Source organism: Rhinolophus ferrumequinum, chromosome X, assembly GCF_004115265.2.
Source record: "Rhinolophus ferrumequinum isolate MPI-CBG mRhiFer1 chromosome X, mRhiFer1_v1.p, whole genome shotgun sequence".
In the NCBI taxonomy this organism is placed as follows: domain Eukaryota; kingdom Metazoa; phylum Chordata; class Mammalia; order Chiroptera; family Rhinolophidae; genus Rhinolophus; species Rhinolophus ferrumequinum.
The window spans coordinates 100,169,988-100,196,931 of NC_046284.1; the positions used below are offsets into that span (position 1 = coordinate 100,169,988).

At 36.5% G+C, this 26,944-nt stretch overlaps 1 protein-coding gene across 6 annotated transcripts in view; it reads left to right on the forward strand.

Moving 5' to 3' along the window:
- The window catches only part of DMD (dystrophin), a 2,143,628-nt gene that overhangs the window by 728,471 nt on the left and 1,388,213 nt on the right, over positions 1-26,944 (forward strand). For all 6 annotated transcript variants that reach the window (XM_033109718.1, XM_033109734.1, XM_033109713.1 and 3 more), the window contains exons 16-17: positions 1,125-1,304; positions 13,845-14,020. In XM_033109718.1, the coding sequence (XP_032965609.1) occupies positions 1,125-1,304; positions 13,845-14,020 (356 nt within the window). The remainder of the gene's footprint in view (positions 1-1,124; positions 1,305-13,844; positions 14,021-26,944) is intronic.

A 26,944-nucleotide genomic window follows, 5' to 3' on the forward strand; every position in this document is an offset into this window, starting at 1 on the left:
TGTTCTTAAATAAATTTGCATTCGTTTTGGAAAGGCAGGTCTCACAGCTTAGTTTATGTTTATGGTACTTGTTACTGCCAAAAAGAGGGGACTGTAATGGGGCTGCAAAATAATTTTCTCCATTCTTTCTTCTTGTTCTGTGTTTATATGTTAAGTCAGGGACTAGTATTTGGGAGCTGGAAATTGTATTGCCCAAAGCACCGGCTGACCTTAATGGATAAAGTGAAGGTATAAGCCCCCTTGATCTACTGATTTCACACAAGCCACTTTGTTTATTCATTCTATATTAACCAGAGGGCATGTGTAACCCTCTATAACTTACAGAAGCTTTGGAAATATGAATGGTATAAAAATTACTTCATAAAACACACACGTATTTACAAAACATGCAAAGTGATTCCAAAGGATTTGTCTTATACTCAGTTACTTAGTTCGATTACTTAACGGACTCTCAAATTAGTTTTAGACGATAATTACTCAGTTAGCCAAATATAATTGAGTAACACATGCTAGCAAATTTAAAAGTCAGTAAACTTCATAACAAGGTTTTTATATCCAAATAATGAGAATAATGCAAAAATTGTGGAAATAGGTATCACTGCAAATTTAGCCACATATAGCGTTTCAGAATTGAAAGCTCCTTAACCATGCTCGTCTTCTCAATTAACCATTTTGTCTTTGTGGTACTCCTGGCACGTGGTATTTCAGTTGAATTATATCAGGAATTAACAGGAAATTCACTAATATTCAAGAGCCCTGCTGCCTTCCACTGTTCTGTTAAATGTTAAAAAGTAATTTCCATATGTTGATCTCTGTTTTGCCTTTTGAAGCAAAGCTACTTTTTTACTTGGCAGTTGTTCAAATATTTTAAGGTAGCTTTTAAGTTCCTTTACTAGCTGTTTATTCCATATCTGACTTTTATTTTTCCTCCTCAAGCTTCTTGGGAAGATTATTGGGATTTTAATTTTCTACTTATATTTTTATGGGCTCTTGGTCCATTACATCCACGACTGCTATATTTTCTTATCTATTCCAATGAGAAAATACATGCAGAAGCAAATTGAACTGTAATGTTTTATATAATGTAACATAGGCTTATTCTGTGTTCTTTCTTGTTTTAACAGTTTCTAAAAACAGAGCTAGAAAAGAAAAAGCAAACCATGGACAAACTCTGCTCACTTAACCAAGATCTTCTTTCAACACTGAAAAATACGTCGGTCACCCAAAAGATGGAAGCATGGCTGGACAACTTTGCCCAGCGCTGGGATAATTTAGTGCAAAAACTTGAAAAGAGTTCATCACAGGTTAGTGATACTAATTATCCTACAATGAATGTTCCTTGAGAGTTTTGAAATCTTCATTAAGAGAGCAATACCGTATTCCTACAAAGGGTGCCACTGGGTTAGTCCTTGCCAAGTACTCAGTGGAATAAAAACATGGCTGTCTTGGTGGTTTTGTTATTGGAGAAGGTGGGAGAAATGGAGGAGAGCTAATTGACTAAGTAGTTACTGGCTTAGAGTATAAGCCCATCCACTTCAATGGGAATGGGGATCTGAGCGACTTAGAACAGTCAGAAAGAATGCTAGGGAGCTGTGTCATCACAATCTACCCTCCAAGTCATAGATTCCTAGAACCATGAGGGCCATTAGTTGAGCTCTGCATTTCACATCTGAGAAGAAGGAAACGTAGGGAGGAAAAGTGAATTGGCAAGTAAGTAAAAAAGAAAGTAAGTGAAAAGCAAAGTAAGTGATAGGAGCAGGCTAGGGCCCAAGTCCTTTGATTTCACAGAAGACCCCATTCTGTTAGTGCAAGTGAGAATCTAATCATTGCACCTCCTTTCTACCACAGATCGTTGATTCATAAAATCATGAATGTGGGTGGCTTAGTTACACTAACACGTATTGGCTGTAGATTAGGAAAAAAAAATCTAAGTAACACTTTAGCGTCATAATGCGCTTTTATGTTAAGAATTTTAAAAGTTTTGGTAAAGAAAATCGTGTATTTTTCAAGTAGCAACTTTTATTATCTGATGTTGTTAGATGGTGGAATCATAGATAGTCATTCAAAATATGAACATTGTTTATAATAGTATTTAACATATTCTGCCATATTGTTTTGCATTACAGAGACTAACTTTTTCTAATTGGTCACAATTTATAGCTCAACACATGTGTCTCTATTATACTGTGTTTCCCCGAAAATAAGACCTAGCCGGACAATCAGCTCTAATGCATCTTTTGGAGCAAAAATTAATGTAAGACCGGATCTTATTTTACTGTAATATAAGACCCGGTCTTTAATATGATATGATATGATATGATATGATAATAATATAATATAATACCGCGTCTTATATTAAGTTTTGTGCAGGAAATTTGTTTTCTTGAGGCTTCACATCTGATTAGTAGCACTTAGGACATGTTCGTTGAAAGATGAAGAAATGAAAGTTGAAGTATTGCTTCCAGAAACACAATTTAAGAAAATACGATCAGCCAACATACTCGTATATGATGTCCAATCACAGTTCAAGCTTCCTTTTAAAATCAAATTCATATTTAAAATTTGAAGGAGTATAAATTGCAGTCATTTCCAATGCAATCATTGGGCAATAATAAAAATTCCATTTGTCTTCCATTGAATATATTTTTAATAGTTGCTTGATCTAATAGTGATTTTAATACCAGATCATGATTCCTCTTATTATATGTGAGCTGGCCATGGCTGCTTTGCAATATTGTTGACATCTGTGTAATAAATACATGAGGCATTAGAGAATTTGATACTTTTTCAGCCAATAATGATACTATTCCAACATGTACCCTTGATTCCATAGATTGTTGTTGCTGGATAGTGATTAATTACCATGTGCAGAATAATTGGCAATATTTGATAAAGTTGTTTTGAAATGCATCCCTTTAAAAGAATAGATTTATGGAGATATAATTTAGCAATAGGTCATGTTCTCCTTCACTTTCATTATATGCAGTGGTTTTCAAGCTTGAGTCTGTATAATAATCGCCTGGGAAACTGATTAAAATGCATAGTCCTAGACTCTGTGCTCAGAAAATCTCATTCAGTAGGCCAGTAATTTGCATGTGGTCTTTGATATAGTCTGCTGACCATATTAAAACCAAAAAACAAAAAAAACATTGAATTAACAAGATAATGGCACATGTGCCAATTCCCACATTCTGGTTTTCTATAATGCTGCCTGCACTGGGGACAATGGAGACCTTCCTAGCAATGCAGTGTTTAAATATACATATTCCCTTGGAATGAGACTATTTTCTGAAGAAGGTTGTATGTAGGTCTCATCAAAATATTACTGATTTGGTTATGCTAGTCAGAAGGAAAAACAAAACCAAAAACAAGCCTTATTGTTAATTGCCTAGGAGTTCTGAGGCCACCACCGAGGTCAACTTACTTAACCTCTTATTTTTGAACGTTTTAAAATCTGTAGTAAAACAGTACTAGGTCTTGTTTCTATAGTTTTTTAGTAAAATGATGTCCAACATACATTCCAACAGGTATGTATTATGCTTGCTGAGTAGAATGTGATGAGGATAAAATAAAACCATAGATGTGAAAGCATTCTGAGGAAAAAAATGGCACCCTTAATACGCAGGGCATCCCGTTTAGTGAGTCTGGAGGGATTGTTGTGGTTCACTATAATTTATTTGTATTTTCAAACAGTTGTACACTCCTATACCAGACCAAAAGCAGATAAATGCACTTACACTAGTCAAGTTAAACTTCCTAGAACACTAAGCTTGAGTTTCTCTCTGAAGCTCACGTTTCAGTTTTTGCTCATTGGCTTTTCCCAAAAATGCACTATCATACACCCAATCCAAACCATTGCTGAGGGGTTTGGGGCTCTTAGGAAGATAAAAATGAAGCTCTCCAGGGAAAGAGGGATTAAAAGAAGATAGAGTGAGCAACGAAACAGTGTCTTTCAACTAACAAAGCAATTGCTTTTCTTTCTTGAATGTCACATTGAACTTGATCAAAATTACATAAGAAGAATTCCAAATGTGTTGAGGGTGAAGTTGTGACTTGGAAGGACAAAGCTCACTTATGTGCATATCTTCCAGGGTGTTTCTGGGGGGGAAACAATCAGCCCCATTAATGACTGCATATACTCAATCTTTTAAAAAGCCTTTCAGCTGATTGGTACTACAAAGAATGAGCAATATTCCAGTAATGGTTAAAATCCAGTAGGATATAGGAATTTTGACCGAGATGACAAGGCATCTGATTGTGCTCATGTAAAGAACATTGTGTGCCCGAAATTTTGACTGCTATTTAGGTCAAAGCTTTGAGGGATTTTGACGTTATGAAAGAGTAGCATGGCAAGAGATCAAAATGTGAAGAAAAAAATAAACTGTGAGGGATGTTATCTTGCCTTTCAAAGTCAGGTTTGACTTAAACAATACCGGGACACAAGCTAAGGATGCTTAAGTCGATGAGAAAGCAGCCTAAGAAAATAGACACACTATCTGTTTCTAGAAGTTAGAAAGAATAATAATCGTTGCTATGTGGATATTTAAAATGACAAAAGCGAGCAAACGAAATATACCCTGGATTTGACTTAATTAAATATTCAAATGACGCTTTTTCCTCCAAATATATTTTTATAAATATGCTTGTTGAACCTTATATTTTATTCTAAATGCTGTGACCCTGAGAAACACATTTTTATCTTGATTATTATTAGGAAATATGCTAGTCAATAATTCATTATAGTTATTACTTTAAAGTAAAATATATGTTAAGTGATTTGGAACATTATTTTCCCCCATTTAGCTGAAATCATATATAAGGTGGAAAGGCTTTATTATTCATGTGGTTTATAAATTATTATGCTAATTTATATTAAACTAAGCAACAGATGTTTAGATGTAAGAACGTATCTGTCTAGATAAGTGCAGAAGTTCTGTAGTTTTGTGTTTTTTTTTTTTAACAAAGCAAATGATCTTCTTTGCCAGGAATAAGGAACATTCTATGACTCACATAAGTCCATAGATCTTATTCCCATTTCATGAATATTTTTGCTATATTCCTAATGGCCATTTTTGCAATATTCTGAAGTATGAGCACAAATATCTCAAAGATAAAATTGATATACTCAGAAATCCGGTCTCCTTGAACATCAGAGTACCTGTTTATGCTACGTATGTCTGTGTCTATATTTGTGGATGCCCAAATAGAGGAAGGGATCATTATGTATGTGTATATCTATTCTGTATCATTTATGTCCTGCTGAGAGTTTTAAAACTCTTGCCAGATACGTGAGTAATGTAAAACATGGTTGCAGATAATAAGGCACTGTTTTTCATAATACCAGAAATGAAAATATAGAGATGCAAAAGTATTAAGATGAAAATTTCTTTCTTTGCCTTTTTTTTTCTGAGTCCATTCTCAATTTTTAGAGGTTTTGTTTTTACTCTCCATAAAATATTTTCTGTGCGCATTCTGGCTGTACCCATTCTCAAAGCATTATTTTGTAGACACATTGATACATGAAATGTAGTTAAAATTGGTTTGCCTCTCTTCTTTTTATCCATGACTTTAATTAAAAATACTCTAACACCTTTCAGTTGACAACCATTTTCATAGCTTCCTAAAAGCTCTCCAAGCCTAATCAGTCCACTGCCAAATAAAAAAAAGAAAAAAACAGATTAAATGGTTTTATAAAACCTAGAATTAAAATAAAATTCCCTAACTTATCTTAGGTTTCTATCTTATTTAAATTCATAGACTAAGCAGTTTATCTTGAATTTTAGAACATCTTTTGGTTAGTTGCTTAGGTTAAAATTTTTATTAGAAAATTTTGAAGTTATAGCTCAAATAACTTTGGAAATGAACTGTATCCTTTTGCAACCTCCAGCTAAAGTAGGTGTTTGAGATCAGGGTTTGTGTATCAGTGCAATTAGCTTTATGTTGTCAATTCATATCTGCAACAACATAAAATGTTTTAGGCACTGACAATTTAAGAGACTAGAGCTGAGCTAACTGTTGGAATTTCTCATTCCTTATTTATAAAATGAAAAGTTTGGGCTGGGAATATCTCTACAGTGTCCTTATGATTCCAAATGTTTATGATATGTTTCTCTTTGCTTGAAATTTTATTATCAAACTCTGGAGTAATTAGTGAAGGGATTCCAACTATCTCTGCTATATCAATCTCAGAGTTAGCGGGAAGATAATAATGAAAATAAAATTATCGTCCTATGCAAAAAGGACGTACTTCTGAAATGATTACATCTCACTCATCATGAGTATGTAATTACAATAACATGAAGATAAAATACTCAGTATCTATGTGATACATCTGTTATCTACTGACAATAAATGAAATGACACATAAAGAAAAATACAAGTTCTTTTCCTAAATTTGTACTTGTTAATCTGCATCCCTGGTTAAAGAATGTATTTCATTACTTCATGTCAGATGGCGTGGAGAGGAAGGTCAGGCATATCCAAAAAAATAAATTGCATTGCTTCTTGAATTTTTTCAGATGCAATTAATTCACGCAGTTGCTCCAATTCTGTGTTTAATATGACTCCTGAAGCCAACATGTATCTCTTTGTATGAAAGCTAATTTGAAGTGAGGGACAAAATACATAAAATTGAGCAGACAGTTTTACAGAATAAACCTTCGTAATTATCATATGATATTTTATTTGAAATAGGAGAAATACTTCTGTAATGATGTCTTGAATATCGACTCTAATTGTGCTCATGATTCCAATGTGAGTATCCCTTCAAGTTTTATTGCCTTATGACAGTCTCAAAACAGGACAGCAGTTAATATTAAAATTTTGTCACCAAAATAGGACAGCAGTTAAATTCTGTCACCAAGCCATTGTCGTGGACTTTAGCACTCCTTGTATGCTACACTTAGCTATGATATTTCCTCTGTGTTCATTCATGAGCTAGAGTATTTTATAGCATTTTGATTAATTACTCGGCTTCCTCTGTGAGCACCTGGTCTTTTACCCCAGGTTTATCAGAAAGTCCAACATATCAATTATTTCTGTGGCTTAGAATTGTCAACCCTTACACCATCAGATATTTGGGACTTGTGCTACCTTGCCTGTGGAGATAGTTTTAAGCCTGGCTACCCATTCTCAGCTAAAGTCGTTGCTGTGATTATGCAGTATGTGTTAAGCTGTAGAAGTGCAAATGCCTCCATACCTATTAAAAAATCAGTGATCACTCTAACGGTATGCATATACAAGCAACACAGCGAAAACTTTCATCTGCAGTTGTCAACCTGATTTTTTTTATATGTGTATATGCATGTGTACATATAATATATTTTTAAAGAAATCAGGTGTATTTCATTTCGTTGATTTTGCACAAATTTAATTTATCAAGAGCTAAAAGGCATTAAAAGATTATATCACGTGCTTGTGTGCATTTTCAATCTTCTGGATTTATGTGTGTATGTATGTATGTGTGTACAAATGCACACTCACCCAGTTACACTACTTAAAGTAAAATCACCGTTCAGAAGTCCCAACAGGCATAGCTGCAAGTGAGCATAGTGACTAAGAGTTGGATGAAGGGATACTCAGACTTGGATTTATAGCTCTGCTCTGCCACTCACAGGGTGTATTTGCCTGAAATTTTACCTCTCATCTGTAAAATTGGAATAATATTTATACTTACTCCTAGGGCCACTGTGAGGTAATGACAGCTACCGTTTACTAAGCTTTTACTGCAGGTACCATTCTAAGTATTTTATTTTTATTTTATTTTTGAAACTATTCTTTTTTTTTTTTTTTAATTGGGGAAGGGGAACAGGACTTTATTGGGGAGCAGTGTGTACTTCCAGGACTTTTTCCAAGTCAAGTTGTTGTCCTTTCAATCTTAGTTGTGGAGGGCACAGCTCAGCTCCAGGTCCAATTGCCGTTGTTAGTTGCAGGGGGTGCAGCCCACCATCCCTTGCGGGAGTCTAGGAGTTGAACCAGCAACCTTGTGGTTGAGAGCCCACTGGCCCATGTGGGAATCGAACCGGCAGCCTTTGGCATTAGGAGCATGGAGCTCCAACCGCCTGAGCCACCGGGCTGACCCTCTAAATATTTTAAATTAGGTAGTGCACACAAGGCCTTAGTATAATGCCTGGGACATCCAAAGAGTTCCATAACCAGTTGCTATATGGCAAGTATTAGTATTTTAATAATACTAAATAGCGGAATATCTCACAAGGCAAGAAGTAGAAATCTCTACCCCCAAGGAGCTTACACAGGCAAGAATATTTAAATAATTCAACAGAAAATTAAAAGATCCAATTAAGAATATGGTAAACACGGGGCAGCCAGATGGCTCAGTTGGTTACAGCACGAACTCTGAACAACAGGGTTGCTGGTTTGATTCCCACATGGGCCAGTGAGCTGCACCCTCCACTACTTGATTGAAAACAACGAGCTGCCACTGAGCTCCCGCTGAGCTCCCGGAAGGGCGGCAGGATGGCTCAGTTGGTTAGAGCCCAAGCTCTTAACAAGGTTGCCAGTTCAATTCCCACATGGGATGGTAGGCTGTACCCCCTGCAACTAAAGATTGAATATAGCGACTGGACTTGGAGCTGAGCTGCGCCTTCCACAACTGGATTGAAGGACAACGACTTGGAGCTGATGGGCCCTGGAGAAACACACTGTTCCCCAATATTCCCCAATAAAATTTATATAAAACAAGAATCTGGTAAACACATAACGCCATTTATAGATGATGTATTATATGGAATTGTACGCTTGAAACCTATGTCGTTTTACTGACCACTATCACCCCAATAAATTTTAATAAAAAAAAGAATATAGGCCAAAAATAAAAGAAAAATAACAGCACCACGAAAGTTAATTTACAATATAAGAACAGGTGGTAAACACAACTAGTTGCCCCTGAGAAACTGGAGACAGTTGTCCGAAAGAAATTTTTCCTATCATTGTATTCTCTTTTATATTCTTTAAATATGCTTAAATGTAAATACATTTCCTCTTCACAATGTGCATTTTTAAACAAATGGAAGAGAAGATGGTAAGAAAGAATTTTATTATTTGCGAGTAGTTTGGTTTTTCCAGACCAACCAAAATTATCCGATCTTACTGCAAGAACATGTATACCTTAGAAGTATCAAGAGACTGCACAAATGCTTTTCCAATTTTCCTCACAATGGGAAAACGTAACATTTGGAAATCAACATACATAACCTCATGAGTTAGAAAGTTGAGTATAGAAAAAAGGTCCTGAATTTTCTCTCAACGTTTAGAAAATATAGTGGTTATTGCTAATACCTTGTTTCACTGAAAATAAGACCCAGCCGGACAATCAGCTATAATGTGTCTTTCGGAGCAAAAATTAATATGAGACCCGATATCATGTTATGTTGTATCCAATCTTATAGTAAAGTAAGACCGGATCTTATATTAATTTTTGCTCCAAAAGATGCATTAGAGCTGATTGTCCGGCTAGGTCTTATTTTCGGGCAAACATGGTATATATCAAGAGAACATTTAATGTGATCGTATATTACATAATTTAATTCTTGCAACCACGACTGGCTACATAATTTAGGGGGCCCAGTGCAAAATTAAAATGCAGGGCTTCTTATTAATGAAATTATTAAGAAATTGAAGAGGCTGACAGCAGAGTATGAAACTAAGCATGGAGTCCTTCTGAGTGAGGAGACCTGGGTGCCTACATGAGTTGCTCACCCATGAAGCCGTGCCTGTTTGCAACACCCCTTGAGGGATGTGTTAGCATTCCCATTTTACATATAAATAAAATAAATCAAAGCTCTGAGATAGTGATGAACCTCTGTCAAATATTACAGTATATGAACTATGGACCTGGTGTTTGAGAATCATAGAGCCTGGCTCAGAGGCTTCTACTCTTAATTACTGTAAGAGCAACTAGCTTTTAAACCTCAAGTCAAATAATTCTAAACTAACTCTTTTCCGTTTTTACTGGGCTAATTAACTGACAGTTCAAGGGACTCATATTTAAAAACCAATATATTTTATTTTCATGAGGACATTTAAAAGGAATTTCCAATATGCTCACAATCAAAATGGAGAAAGGTGAATGACTGGGTGAGAATTTAGTTAGACTCAAAGTTTGTTGAATATAGCTCAAACTATATTATTTTCTAGTTTTGGTCTTGCCCTATTCAATATTTTGGTGAAGGCAGTAGTAAGTCATTCTTATCAGATATTTAATTGTCCTCATTTTAATGTATTTGGTTGACATAATTCCAAAGATACATAGGAGTGATAGACTTAAAACAACAATTTAGAACAAAAGACATTTGAAAATTTTTCTCTGCTTAAAAAAGCAACATTTTGCAGGAATTGCTGTATTGTAGAAAGTTGGAAAGTAAAAAGAACACAAAAATATATACTACACAATAGAAGTTACCTGTGCTTTCTCTGCCAAAATATAGCCAGCAATGTTGATGCTGTGCATTGTTTATTCAATACTGTAATGTAAACAGTTTCCATTGACATTTAAAAATATTTGAAATACGTACATTACTTTATCTCATACACGTACTATAATTTGTTTCAACCATCATCTACTGACATTAGGCTGTTTCTGGTATTTTACTGTTATAAATGATCCTACGAACAGGGATAAACGTTATATGCAGCCTTTAGCATCAAAATAAATTTAAATGTTAAGGTACGAACTGAGGGAAATTTGTTTTTTGTAACATTTAAAAATAAACTTCCTTTATTAATATACATTGTGTGCACGTAGTTATTTTGCATACTTACATATTTTCATGAGGTACTTCACCTTATCTCACAATTATGTGGTTTTCACCTTCACTACTATACTGTAAGATCCCCCAAAATAAAGGTTCCATTTATTCATTTCCAAATGTCCTGTAGTGATCATATTCAATACATGTTGGAATTTAATTGAAACATTGTCATTCAGCCGCCGAGTGACTTAGAAAATTTTAGATTACTTTAATTGAATGTGGTGTCCAAAACAGAAAACCGAGGTTTTGCAACACCAATCAGATTACATCTGATTCTAGCAAATATAATAGAGCTTGGGAATAAGGAGTTATCCGAATCATGATAATCAAGTTTCAGATCTTTAAGACTGTTAGGCAGAAACAATAATCAACTTATTCTGTATCGGCCCAGCGTTCAAAACAAATTTTAAATGAATGAAGTCACAATAAGGCAGGCTTCCACTAGCTGTAAAGATCTTTGCCAATGGGAAAATTTGGTGCTATCATGAAGAAGTTTTCTGCTTCTGAGAATAGTGAATTCTATAGTAAGTAGGAGGTTATACCAAATGATCTCTATAATCCTTTCCTGTCTGTATGTTGAATGATGCTAACATATAATTGTTTATGGTGAGTAAAATTCATGGGGAAATTCAGTACATGACCAATTGTTTTTTATTCTTATTATCTGAAATAGGTATTGAAAGTCATTATTAATATATATATATATATAATGAATTATACCCTGTCTTTATAGGATCGAGGCATAGTTGTTTTCTTATTTGTGCATCCCAAGGGAAAGGAGCTAGTGTTTTCAATTACAGTACAGTAATGAATATAGTATAGAAAAATTACGGATCCGTGTCTTACTATTCTATTAAAAGGATTATTTTTTAATTTCTTTATAAGGCTTACTACATTCTTAAATGCAATTTCATAGAATACCCCATTTCCCTGAAAATAAGGCCTAGCCGGACAATCAGCTCTAATGCGTCTTTTGGAGCAAAAATTAATATAAGACCAGGTCTTATTTTACTATAATATAAGACCGGGTATAATATAATATAATATTATATAATATAATACCGGGTCTTATATTAATTTTTGCTGCAAAAGACACATTAGAGCTGATTGTCTGGCTTGGTCTTATTTTCGGGGAAACAAGGTATCATGTTGCCATTTCTCTTTACCCTCCATGGGCATATCTATCCAGCTACATAATAGGTATCAATGAGAAAATATAAAATTACAGAAATTCATTTCACAGCCAAACATTCAGTAGCACAAATATTCCATAACATTAGTTATAACTGCAAAAAAATAGCTTTGTATTTTCAGAGTCTCTGCATTCTGGTGCCCGCACATATAAAATTATAAATTTTCCATCTGAACAATATTCTCTTCAATCCATCATTGTATGCAAAAATGTTTGCCATGGTTAAAAAATAGTACTCCGAAAACATGAAATGCTCTTGAAATCCTACTTAAAAACTGCGTTTTCTTTTTGATTAAAGGTGAACTTAATTTGATCATGTAATGGTCATTTTGTGTTGTGTGCAATTAAATTTGAAGTTATATGTTCAGCATTTAAAAATGTTACTTTCTGCTTTCATTTAGCATAACTCGTCAATGGACTATATATAAGTATTATTTGAAGCAAAGTGATTGATTCTGAATAATGAATCTATGGACATTTTAGAAAAGATAAAATCTATCTTTCGCACATGTAGAAACTCTGTATCTCATAATATCCTTTTTAAAAAAACTGTTTAGGCTACCAAAATGGAAGTCGCTAAGGCCTTGACTTATGTAAGGCCGTGACTTGCACAAAGGGTAGCACTTTTAAAATGCATTTGTCAAAAGCAATTTTTACACAAGACATCATGACAATGGATTTCATCACTGTCAATTGTCTATTTGGAAGCTGAAATACTAAGATCATAAGACTTTCCTGATTTCCTTCCATTGAGGAAATCAGTCATCAGGTGTGAGGCAGGGAAGTTACCCCAAAACCTTTCCACATTTCTTGGCACGTTCAGGGAAATCAATAAAACTGATTTGGGCCCCAACCAGATCCCTGGCTCTGTGCATATTAAGTACCTATAAGTGGGTCCAATGCAAGTCGTTTTGATCTCCTTGAAAATAGATCTTGCAAATAATTCGAATTAACAGAAGGGTAATGATTAACATCGCAGGAGGTAATTTTCTAATCATACTAACAGGAAGATTGTGAGACAGAGAATTGGTGGTTAGAGAAAAAAGGTATCTTACCATTGTAAGACGCGTCTGTCTAGCAGTGACCTTGACCTGAGATAATGACCTGTCATGACTTGGGTCACAAACCATATTATTCCAAAAAGTGATGATGTGTGCCTAAAAAAACATTTTTTTAACAAGTCTGAACAGAAAGTGAGTGTGTTTTTAAACCAATAAGACTCTTTAATGCTAACTTTGGGAACTCAAATATTTTAATGTATTCACTAATCTAAAACAAGAGTAGGGTGCTTTTTAGCATTTGAATATCATTCAGTTTATTGTATTACTGGACACATAGGCACTTTATATTAACCTTTTATTGTAATTTTAAAGGATATTTCACTTATTTGGATAAAAAGTCATTTATTATAAAGTTGAAATAATTTTGCTTAAAAATGTCTGGACCATCAAAAGTCACAAAGATGCTTTTGACAAACAATTTAATAAACACCTACAATGTGCCAGGCAATGGAATTGGTGCTGGGACACCTTAGTAAAATTTACCTGAATTTGTAAACATTTTAAATAGCATGTCTAATTAAATGTCAGAATGACACTAAGTTCTTCTCCTTTGCCCCCGTATTTCCAATAGCTCTACTAATAAATTGTGGAGGTGGTAAATTTGCTTCTGGTTTTGAGATTATCTCCCTTTATGATTTCAGTCAACATAACTTAAGTTAGATAAAACAATTTGATTTGGGTTCAGTATGGTGCTATTTTGATCTGAAGGTCAATTTACCAACAAGAAGGAACAGTTTCTCATTATTTTCCTTCACCACTCTAAGCAGTCTTTACTGAAGTCTTTTAAGCAATGTGTGACCTCTATTTCAATACTTCTCGCAGATTTCACAGGCTGTCACCACCACTCAGCCATCACTAACACAGACAACTGTAATGGAAACAGTAACTATGGTGACGACGAGGGAACAAATCCTGGTGAAGCATGGCCACGAGGAACTTCCACCACCACCACCCCAAAAGAAGAGGCAGATTATTGTGGATTCTGAAATTAGGAAAAGGTGAGAGAGTTTATTCCTGGCTTTATCCTCAAGCAAAGAGTACTTGTTTAGCAGGAAAACTCATTTTCAGCTGTTTTGATGGCAGTATTTTTACTTAGACAGTATTTCCAGAAGCCTGTAATGTCAGTTAAGTTAGTGAGAAGAATTTTTAAGTAAGTTTTAAAATTGACCCAAGGAATCACTATCCCAAGAAAAACGTAATGCTTAATGGAAATACTTTTTGCTGGATTATAGAAAGAAACCATGGGTGATGAACTGCTGTGGATGCATTTGAATCCTGAAAGTTTCTATTTTTTTCTTATAAAAAGCCTGCTGGTTCCATGCCTCCTTTTGCATTAAAATGTCTTTGTTTCCCCAGTAATGGAGAGCACATTTTCATGAAGAAGTACACCTATAATAGATGAGGTCCATTCTGCTAGTTTACGAGAACATAATGTCTCAATCTGCGCATCCTAAATCAGGAATCATTAATTACAGAACAGATTTCCTGTTCTTTGATATTTATAAAGGCTTATCATGAATGAATGCATTAGAGTTTTGAACTGGTCATTTTGTGGATATTCTCAAGTAGACATTGTAGATGAGTTAGGTATTACGTAAATCAGTGGACATATTAATTAACATGATCGAGTAGAATTGCATAAATGCAAAGACAGCATGAAAATCACAAAAATGGTACAGTTTCCTTTTCATTCCAGTGATTATAATTCTAAGATTGAGAAAGAACACTAAAATCTGTCTTATGTTTCTAAGCAGCATATGTTTAGGAACGCATGGAACACTTGACATTAGAATTTGTGTATACAGGGCTATAGAAGTATGAGAAGAACACATACCTAAAAATAGTGTGTCAGATGTTCTAGGCAAAGGAAAAAACACCTAGAGAAGTTACTCGTGTATTTTATTTGGGACTTTCAGTACTTCTCTGTTAATCCATGATTTATAACCAACTTTTGTAATTACACAGTTAACCACTGGTCTTTTCTCCCTGGTTGTATCTGCTGGGCTAAGTGAATCCTCTCATTCAGGGGTCAGCATACTAATTCTGCAGGCGAAATCCAGCCTGCTGCCAGTTTTTGCATGGTTCAAGAGCTCAGATTCTTTTTTTTTTTTTTTTTTTTACATTTTTAAGTAATTGAAAATAATCAAAAGAAGACTAATACTTCATGACATGTGAAAATTTTGTGAAATCAAATGTCAGTGTCTATTCATAAGGTTTTATTGACACATAGCTACACTCATTCCTTTATGTACCATCTGCAGTTCTTTTATCTTACAAAGTCAGTACTGGTTAGTTGTCGCAGAGACTACATGACCCACAAAGCCAAAAATATTTACTATCTGGCCCCTCATCGAAAAAGTTTGCTGACCCTTGTTCTGGTCACATGACTCTCAAAATCTTTGAATATCAGTTATCTCTGTGGGGCAGCGACTTCCAAGGACTCTACTCGTGATAGTAGTTGAAATTTTAAACATTCATTGATGTAGTAAAACCATGACAAAAATAAGTCAGGAAAGCTCTGTATGAATTTACTTTTTATTAATCCTTGTAGCACGGACATTAATTTAATGCCAGGTTAAATATGTGTCTACAGGCAATGCTTAGTGGGCACATGGATTTATGGACCCTTTGCCACAATCCAACAGCTCTCCAACAATTTTCCAACCAGAGCAATATGGAAACCGAATTGTCTTCCCCTCCTAATGTGTTCAGGATGCTCCTAATAACAGAAATTAACAGAGCAGGTTGATTTGTGTTAATGTCTGTCTTCACAAGCTCATTCTTGGCTCCTGCTTAGAGAATGTATTTTGTTAGGAAAAATGTGTTCTGATTACATTTTGTTTTCAGGAAAGTGTGGATAGTGGTGAAATAGTGTGTCTCCTCAATTCTGTTTGCATCATAGGCTCTCAGCAGTGTTTTTTTTTTTTTTTTAAGTGCCTGGAGTGAGATGTCCAATTGGGAACATAAAGAATATATTACTTAAATGAGAGCTAACACTTACTGAGGGTTGTATTATGTGCTCAGCACTATATGAAATGCTTTATCTGCATAGCACATTTATTCTTCCCAGTAACCCTACATAGTAGGTATGGCTATCATTACTACCGTATTACACACAGCTAAGACATGCCTGAGCCAGGATTTCACCTGAGGTAGCCTGACCTCAGGGCATGGATTGTGTAGTAAAATATTTCTTCAACAGGTATATAACTAAGATGATCTTATGTCTTGGTTTGCTGAGTCCATCCCAGTTATACCTTTTGTTGCAGCATAATTTTAAATAGCACCAACTTTCACCCTCAAATACATCCTGATTCGGACAGTACAATAACTTGGACATTCTGTATAAGACTCTTGATTGATAAATTTAGATTCAACAAAGAGCACAAAGGAGCAAATATTTAAGAGCAATTAAATTCAGTAAGTGGTAATTGTCTACAGGATGGCATCTGGTGAAAACATTGTCATGGTTCAAGAGGCATCATGCAAACATGACGACCAGCTTCTCTCACCCCACGTGAGAAACGCTGGCATTTAGCTATCATGTTGATCTTTTCAAAATTACCTCCTTTTCAGCTTCTCTGACACATTGTTGGTTCTGCCCCTACCACCCTTTACCTGACTTGTTTTGCTCCTTTTGCCAGATTCCTATGGCAGTGTCTCATAAATTCATCTTTTCATTCTTCTGACTTCTTTATCTGAATTGTCTTCTCTCGTGGATTCAAGTCTGGCTCAAAGTGAATAACTCCCAAATTGTATAGCTTCACATCGGACTCTCTCCCTCAAATTTCACTTCCGTATCTTTAAAGCCATGATCTGGGTACTTCTATTTGTGCATCCAGCCAGTGGTGCAGTTTTATTTGTAGCAAATGAAAACATTTGTTGCCTCCAATTAACCACACCTAGTTACGCATACATTGCACACGTATGTTACTTATAATTCATCATCCTTGTAGCTAAAGGAGTAGCGGATATTGGAAAAAACATGGATTTTGAAATCGGAATCACTCGGGTTTGAAGCCTGCCTGTTTTAATTACTAGCTTATGATCCCAGGCAAATTGACTAATATTTGTGCCTCAGATTCACTATCCTGATTTTATAAAATACTAACTGTAGGGAGTAAGTAAGAAGCATTTAATACAGCGCCTGTGAGGTAGTAAGAATTCAATAAATGCAGTACGTAGCTGGTACTCCTGTTGCTTATGGTGGGAGAGGTGGGGGTATGCTGGAGGTTGTGGAGGTCGTGACAGTGGTAGAGGGCACTGATGGTCTTGGAGGCAGTGGTAGCATAAATAGTGGTAGTGATTAAAGTGGCAGTGGTGGCAGTGGTGAAGATGGTGGTCAAGTACTGTTGGTGAAAAAAAAAACCCTAATGAACACCATCTCAAAGATAATGAATATAACAAAAAAATGACCTTCTCATCTTCCTCTTCAGAACACCACATGACCTCTCCATTTCTGTCAATCTCTCTGTCTGACCTTGCTCCTTATTTCTTATTATTAATTACTTTATCTTACTGGGCAGGTGATATCATTTCAGTCATTCATTTCCCAGTCATTCTAACTGCCGGCTCCATAACCTAAGCAATATACCTCACTGTGGTGAGAGTTGGCCCTCTTTTTGATGAATCTACCTTAAATTAATACTTCTAAAATGTTGCTGTTTTGCTGACCCTCCCAACTTAAGATTCTCATAGCTCCAATTGTCCCCCAAATAAAACTCAAACCCCTTCTTACGGTATTCAATGGTATTCTTACACCAATTTTAGGTCTAGCTTACCCCAGATCTTTCCACTTCAGCCAGTAAATTCCATTACATACATTCTTTTTGCTATATGCTTTTATGCCACCCACATACATTTGTCTCATAACCAATCACAACAAAGGAATCCTGTCATTATATTTCTTTATATTTTACTTAGATTCCATATGTACATAGCGCCACGCGTATAATAAATAATCAACAAATATTTGTTGAAAGAGAGAATAATACAGTTCAACTAATTATGACAGCTAAAATTTTATATTCTGGTAGCATTTAAGAATTGTACCTTGTTCTTCATGGAATTTTTCCTAATAATAAATAAATGAACATTCTAATAATCTTTAATAATTCAAATTTTACCCATCAGGATATCATTATTTACTCAAAACTATTAAGGGATTTAAAATTCAGCTTTGTACCACACTGTAGTTTCTTAATTATCTAAGGTGCATTTAGTTGATTCCATAATAATTATACGGTTTCTGCGTTTGTCATATTTGCTGCATAAATTGTCCGCCTTACACTAAGATACACAAAAGTGTTTGATGATCTTAGGTCACAAGGTAATTATTTCTAACAGTAAATTATCCCTGCAATTCAGTGATATTATTTTACATATAGGTAATTATCAGAGTATGGAACTCAGAGTACATTAAAACTAGATCTATTATCTAGTTAATTGGAATTTATTTAGGAGATTAGTTCCTAATCATGTAGCAGAAATTTTAAGAGACTTTTCACAAAAGCTTTTATTTACATTTTTGTATCATTTGGGTGAAACCGATAGCCAATTGAAGCTTTTTACTGTAAATGCCACCTCAGTAAAGATAATTTTCTCAAGTATGTTGCTAGCAAATGAATATCTTTGACCTCCAGAGATGTATAGAGTCATTTAGAAATACCTAAATTCAGTTAGTCACTTTCTCTTCTCCTAGGTAAGCAGACTGAGTCTAAAGTTTACTTTTTCTGACCGTTCCTCACATTTTAACTAAATGGTAGAATAAATTGCTGGGAGAATTACAGACTTGCATTATTATTTCATTTCCTATTTTTCAGCTTTGTTGTTTTTTTCTTTTTTTTCTTTTTCTTTTTATGTCTGTTGACTGAAGGACATTAATTTATGTCATGTCCTTGGAAGGAAGTTAGGTAAGTGTTAAGGAAGACCTCTCCTTCTCCAATTTTATGAGGTTAATGCCTAAAGTATTTTCATGTTAGGTATTTATTTAACTTTGATTCCCAGATTATAATATGGAAGTTGTAAGATAGAACATTTTAACTTATTTGAAGACTCTAATTAGATGATTAATATGTGTAAGAGCTGTTTTTGAATTTTGTATGTGATAAACTGATCCTAAAGACCAACTTGAGTTATTGGTTTCAGTAATAACATTTTTGCCCTTTTCACAGTTCAGAAAAACACTACTTTGCTTTTTCTCTCTAAGGAGACTAGACTCTAGACTTGTCCACGGTTACAGGTTACTCAAAGTTCAGAAAGGTGAAATAACTGGCTTTCAGTTGCAAAATCAGGACTAGGCTTGTAGTTACAATGTCCTGCTTTTTATGTATTACGGTCAAATGACCTTGGTCATAAACTCCAGTTTTAGGTTAGAAATTATTTTTGGTGAAGAACAGAAACCTTACATACCATCCTCAGACAGTCCAAAATCATAACTATCCCTTTAGAGTTCTTAAAATTATTGGGTCATATAAATCAAAACTAAGTCAATAAATATCTTTTGAGCAATGTAAGAATGTGAATTTTAGAGGCCTACTAAGTGACCAGAGAGCACTTAGAGCAGCAACACTCAGTGCAGCGCACGAAACAGCAGCATTGGCTGGGAGCTTATTAGAAATGCAGATTTCGGGGGCCCTCCCCAAACTTGCTGAATCAGAATTTCCGTAGGTAGGCCCAGGACTCTTACAAACTCTCCAGATCATTCTGAAAGGCCTTAACATTTGAAAACCCTTGCACAAGAACAACAGTTCTCATACTTTAGCATGTGTCCGAATCATCTGGAGAGTCTGTTTAAAGACAGATTCCTGGTCCCCACCAGAGTTTGTGACTCAGTAGGTTTAAGGTGGTGCCTGAGAATCTAAGATAGGTGATGCTGATGCTGCTGGTTCAGGGCCCACATCTTAGAAATCAGTGCACTAGAGCACCATCTCAGTTCCAGTGCGACTCTTGTTTGTCTTTCCCCAAACTGGCCCCTGTGGTAGGAACCATCTACTCCAGTCTAGGCTAAGTGATGCTACGGTTCCATCTCGTGACACCTCTGTTGCTTTATGTTGACATGATCTATTCAGTATGCCTATTTCACCCACTAGATGGAAAGCATCCTTGGCCAGGGTTCATATTTTACTCCTGTCCTGGTATGGGGTCTTCTACTATCGTGTTTCCCTGAAAATAAGACCTACCCGGCCAATCAGATCTAATGCGCTTTTTGGAGCAAAAATTAATATAAGACCCGGTGTTATATTACATTATATAAGACCTGGTATTATATTATATTATATTATATTATATTATATTATATTATACCCGGTCTTATAGTAAAATAAGACCGGGTCTTATATTGATTTTTGCTCCAAAAAACACATTAGGGCTGATGGTCCAGCTCGGTCTTATTTTTGGGGAAACACAGCATATGGTAGGTACCCAATACATGTTTTGACTGAAATGCACTATAAGGGGAGCTCTCCTATACGATACTACACATAGCTCTGCATGTCTAGCTATAGCAGTTGTATGAAAATGAACTCTTCCAGAATGCAAGGGCATAGTGGGATGCTGACAGGGAGAAAGACAGGGCCATATTCTCAGAACTGTGACATACAGTTTGGTTTGTTCCTTGAGTGAAGAAATTGGTAGTCACATTTATTCATCTAAAAGAAGCATAATTGACTGCAAAGCAAAGTGAATTTTTACTCAGGAGAGCTGAAACACCTCTATTCCCTTACTTCTGATGTCTTTCCCCCACTCCCCCTCTCATATTCTACATCAAGCAGTGAAACTGCTCTCGGCAAAGTCACCAGAGAGCTCCTTAATTGCTGGCTCCAAAGATTGCTCTTTAATTCTTATCCTTCTTGAACTTTGTGCTGTGCTTGACATTGATGATTAGTGCCTTCCTGAACGTTTTCCCTCCCTCATTTTTCTGGAACATTGTTCTCTCCTGTTGCTCTTCTCCTCCTGGCTTTCTGACTATGTCTTCTCAGTCTCCTTCTGCCTTTATTGTCAGTCTCCACAAGATTCAAGTTTTGGTTTCATTTTGTTCTCATGACACTTTCTTTCCCAGGTCACTATCATTTATAGTCTTGTCTTTATCAGCCATCTATATGTGATGATTTCCAAATTAATATCTCCAGCTCATCCTCCCTTCTGATGGTCATACCTGTGTCATTCAAATGTTTATTGGACATTCATACCTGGACTTCTTACCCAAATCTCAAATGTGGTTCTGCAGTACAGACAATGTCATTCACATCATAGATTATAAAAACAGCACCTTCTGGATTTATGCAGTGAACAACCTGTGCAACCGTTCGTAGTGGTCTGATATCGGCTGTATCACTGAATCCCTCCAAGTATGCCTATTAAATTATCTTTAATTTATTCCCCTTTACATCCAGGCTGCCTCCCCCTTAATTCAGTCTCCGATAAGTTTCTGCAAGAAAGTTTTAACTGAATTTTCTGCGTTTACTCTCACCCTTCCTCTATATGCTCTTCAGAGCCTCCTGAGGGATATTATAATGTGGAATTTTCATTAGATCATTCCTCTGCTCATAATTCTTGAAATGCATGGCACAGAAATTCTTTTCTGATTTTTAGCTGTCTATATCTTCAGCTTCCCTACCTTCTCCCCTGCCCATTTTTTTAAAACATGCCATGCAACTCAAAACAGTCTACAAACTGTTTATTACCAGGACACAGTGAAATAAGAGGCTTGAGCCAGAATATAAATCAATGCACTGCTGCTTCCTTTGTCAAGAAAGTTTTGCAATTAAAAAGAAATCAGATGAAATATAATAGTATGCCTAGTGACTTAGTTGATTTATACTTTGGTGACTTTTGTTGTCACCGACTGCTAACCAATAGTTCATAGACTGACCAGAAACTGTATATTTAGTGGCACTGCCTCTGCCTCAGCCTTAACCACTCTCAGATCTCCCTGGAGCTTCTGTTTCTTTGCACCTACCGTTATCACTTCTTAAGAGTCCCTTTTTCATTACTTTCCCTTTTCCTACTCCCAGTTTCCTTGCTTCCCAACTAACTACATTTTCTTTCTGGGAACCTAACCTCCCAGGCATTTCTCAGCCTCACTAGTACCTTCATGAAAACACTCACAGAATTTTATTGTGATGATTTTGTTTTTGCATATTTGCATCTCCAGTAAACTCAAGGGCAGGAGCCATTTATTTTCAATTCTAGACCTACAGTGCTTACCCCAGAAGTTAACAAATAGTAAGTATCCAGTAATATTCTTGGGATATTACATGAGTATCTGTCAGTGTCTTGTCAGGGAAACAGAAACCACTCAAGGTGTTTCAGAGAGAGAAAACATAATACAAGGAATTGGTTAAGCAGGTGGCGGAAAACTGGGAAACAGCAGGGGATGGTGAGACAACTCAAAACATTAGCAACATCAGGAAGCTTGTGAGTATGCCTAGAAATCGAGGAGAGGATGGTACCAGAGTTTCAAAGCTGGGGACTTCTAACAGGACTGCCATTGTCAGGGGCTTAGACCAGTGGAGGAAGAGGGCCATCCAGAGGAAATGGAAGCCATAGTGGAGATATAGCTGCTCTGGAAATGACAGCAAAAGTAGAGTATGAAGGAAAAATACCTTGGCTTGTCTGTTCCTTCTGTCCTCCAGTATTCTGCTAGTGTTTCCAATTGGACACACCCAAGTGGAAGCCAGAGGGTAAACAATGGTGAGAAATGTATGTCCCCTGGATACAGAGAGGAGAAGAGAAACCTGGGGAATGGATCTGAGAGCAGATGGGTTCTGGCCTTGCATCTTCCACTCATAAGCTATGTGACCAAAGCAAGTCGCTTAATCTCACTCAGAATCCATTTCTTTATTTTGGAAATGGAATTTATATGACTTTCTTTGTTTGCCCTCGCCCTGTGGAAATTTTATTATACTACGTATGTGTCTTTGTCGGTACTTGTGGACCCAGGGAAAAAGCCCCAAGACTGAAAACCCACCACTGTAAATGCAGGGCAAGGAAAGACCGAGGGAAGAGGCAGGTGACTCCAGTCTGGCAGCTAATAGAGTTTATGAAGGGAAACTTACATACGAGGTGCGTCTTCAGTGGCTGCAGGACAAAGTGGATATCCTGCATTCCACTTGGCAGGCATCGAAGAACTATACAGGGGAAGAGGTGGGCAGTAGTCACAGGTACTAGTATGTGAATGCTACCAGGTACAGGGAATTACTTTACGTGTTGCCCAGGTCCGGACAACTGCCTGGTCCAGGAACCAGCACACAGCAGGACTCGTTCGCCGCAGGCGTGCTGGTTTAGGTCAGAATGCACATCGATTGTGATCAGTCTCTAAAGGGGGTATTGGGATAAGCAATCTGCATTCTGGCCTGAGTTTCCAGTTATTAATGTAGCACAGTTATCTTTCCATTACCACATTTGTTTTATACTAGAAAATATTCTGATGTCTGCTGGGCATATTCTTAATCTGGTGTCTTCCCCAATCAGAAACCTGTATCTCTATAAATCAACACAAATGTAATGATGCCTGGCTCCTGTGGAATGAATTGTGCCCCGCCCCCAGTGTTTCTATCTGAAAAGCCTAACCCCAGTTGTTGGTATTTGGACATTGGGCCTGTGGGAGACAATTATTAGGTTTAGATGAGGTCACGAGTGTTGGGCCTTCATGATGAGATTCGTGTCCATATTACAAGAGCCATCAGAGAGCTTGCTCTGTCTTTCTCCCTGCTATGTGAGGACACCATGACAGGATGACAGGGTGACAAGCCAGGAGCAGAGCGCTCACCAGAGCCTGACCATGCTGGCACCCTGATGATCTCCTGGCTTCCAGAACTGTGAGAAAAGAAACTTCTGTTGTTTAAACCACTCGGTCGACAGTATTTGGTTATGTCACCCTGAGCTGAGGAAGATACTGTCTTGGTAGACCAGTGAGTTTTGCCTTGTGTTTGAACTAAAGTTTATACAGATGCTCACTAAAAGTAGATGGATTGACACAACTCATGATGCTGGGGAAGGGTACTTCCATATGACACAGTGGGACAGTAAGTACACGTGAGATTTAAATGGCCGTCCACATTGCACTAGATAGTTTCTGAACCTTGACTGGAACTTATTTAAACTTTAAAGACCCACAACATAAAAGCATGTTGAAGTCCTTTAAACTCAGCGAGCTTTCACACTGAGTGCACTTAAAGTTGAAATTGCCTCCCACAGAGCCCAGGGCACCATCTAATGTGAGACAGGCTTCTTTGAACACTCACTCCTGTAGTCAGTGTGAGTCCACAGGATTTCAAGAATGTAGTGGCAGCAACCTTAGTTTTCTTGCTAATTTTCGCATCCATTCCACTACTACCTAATGGATCGCTATGATTTGTGAAGCACTCCCGTTGCTGTGACTGTGAACCATACTTAGTCCTTCCCTCAGGAAGCTTGCACTCAAGCATAAACTGTATCACGAGGAAGTACTGATAAAATGAGAGAAATGTCATAAGGAAGGAAAGCTCATTTTCTGCTTGAGAGTTGAGCATGGAAAGCTCGTGGAAAAATTCGCATCTGAGTGGACAGGTAAAGGATAGGGGCATATTGGACTCAAGGTGAGGGGAAAGGATAATTCAGAAACGGGGGGGTGGGGGGCAGCCTGTATACCACCAGCACTTACGTAGAGTTGTGAGTGTTTCTGTTTGCCTGGAGGAGAAGTGTGGGTATAGGAAGGAGATGAGGAGTAGTAAAGGATGAGGTTGAAAAGGGAAGGTGGTTCATACCGAAAAATGATTCACAATGCCAGACTAAGGAAGGTGAACTTGATCTGGTCATGGGGAGCCACTGCATGTTTTTGAGAGAGACAAAGTAATACTGCCACTGTGAACCACAGCATTTTGTACCCATCTGAGTGTTGGGAGAATTAGGTCATCTCAACTTCACTCTATGGAGCAGTGAGACTCAGGAAACTGTTCCTTTAAGAGCCAGACAGTAACAGTTTTAGGCTTTGGCACAATATGGTTTATTTTGCAATACCTACCTCTGACGCTGTAGCCAGAAAGCAGCCATAAAAAATATGTAAATAAGTGTGGCTGTGTTCAATAAAACTTTATCTACAAAGACAGGTGGCGGGCCAGAGTTGTCCCATGGACCACAGTCTGCTTATTCCTGCAATAAAGAGTGTAATCGATGGGATTATTTTACTGTGGATGATTTTTATTGATTTGTCTTTTTGTCTTTGTTATAGCTTTCTTTGCAGTTTTTATTCTTGTAATTACGGTAATGGCTTTTACTTTACCAGCCTTTAACAAAACACTAAAACAAATAGCTCTGCCCTCAAATGAGAAAGTTAGAAGTGGCATAGGCCTGGCTTAAACCCAGTAAGGAAGAGTCACGGAGGGCAATAATCACAGTAGCTAAAAAGTTAATGGCTTCTACCACGTGTCAAGCACTCTTTGAAATATTTTATACATATGGACATATTTAACTATTAAAACAGCATTATAACGTACTTTTTTTTATCATCACCCCCCATTGCAAATGGGAAAAATGAGGCACAGAAAAGTCAGGTGACTTCTCATGGTTACAAAGTTTATAGGAAGCAATGCGGTCACGATTTGAACCCAGACACTAGCGCAGGATGCTATATTCTTAAACTTTGGCAGGCTATCTTTTAATGAGAAGTTAAAGGTGATTTCATCAAATTGTTGAGCTGAAATTAAAAGCTTGACTGAGACTGTTACAGAATTTGTCGAGGTCCCTCTATGGGAACTGTGCACTTACCCTAAATTATGACTATTCTACATTCTGAAGTCTCACAGACTCTAGCTAGGGTCACATTGGAACATTTGACTATTTTAAATACAGAGATCTTTATCTGTGAAAAAAAATTCTTTCAAAGTTAGGTTTTTAAACTCATAGACACAGACAACAGTTTACTGGTTACCAGAGGGTAAAGGGAGTTGGGGGGATAGTAGATGAGGGTGAAGGGGATTAAATATATGGTGATGGAAAAATAACTGACTCTGGGTGATGAACACAAAATGTGATATATTGATGATATATTACAGAATTGTACACCTGAGACCTATGTAACTTTACTAACAGTTGTCATCCCAATAAACTTTAATTTCAAAAAAGGTTAGGTTTTTTAATATCAAGGTGTAAGTGGGAGTCCCATATAACTGAACTGTTTTTCAAAGTGCAAGACTCTTAGTGCTAACCATTGTCTTAACCCCCATAATATGTCATAAGTAACAACCTTTGCCATCTATGCTTACTATCAGTTCTGAAGTCAGAAAACACATCAACAGATTGGAAATTTGTGGGTTTTAGGAAATGAAGGAAGATCCCAAAGTAAAAACAATCTAGGAAAAGTATTTTTATAATGCCATAAGTATGTCAGTTATGCAACTAAAGATCATCGTTTAGGTAAATGAAAATGTTTAGAATTAATGTTCTAGTTTTAGAGACTCTAACCAAATTGTGTCATAATCCAAAATAGCACAGTAGTAACCACCAGACTTTACTGCCTAGCAACAAAAGAGAAGTTCATACTGAATTTTTCCTTAATGTTTTAAAAAATGGGTATCCCTTTCATTTGGAACAAAGGAAAATAAGTGTAGAGTAGTGGAAATCTTTGGATTCAGGCGGACCTGGTTTTGAATCTGAACTCCATGTTTCACTATGGGTTGAAAGTAAAGGTTTCTAAATCGCTGTGTTCACGACCTACGTGTGAATATGAAGATTATAATAACTGCATAGTTATTGTGGGAGATGAATTCATTTTTTTCCTTTGTGAAAGTATGTGACATGAACGTGATGCTCAAAATGCTTATTTTTACTTTTTTCTTTGGAATTTGAATATAAAGTTAACATTTAAAAAACTTCATTTAGGTGGTAGAGGGATGTAATCATATGCAGATTTATGGAGCAGGAGTGTCTACATATAAACGTTC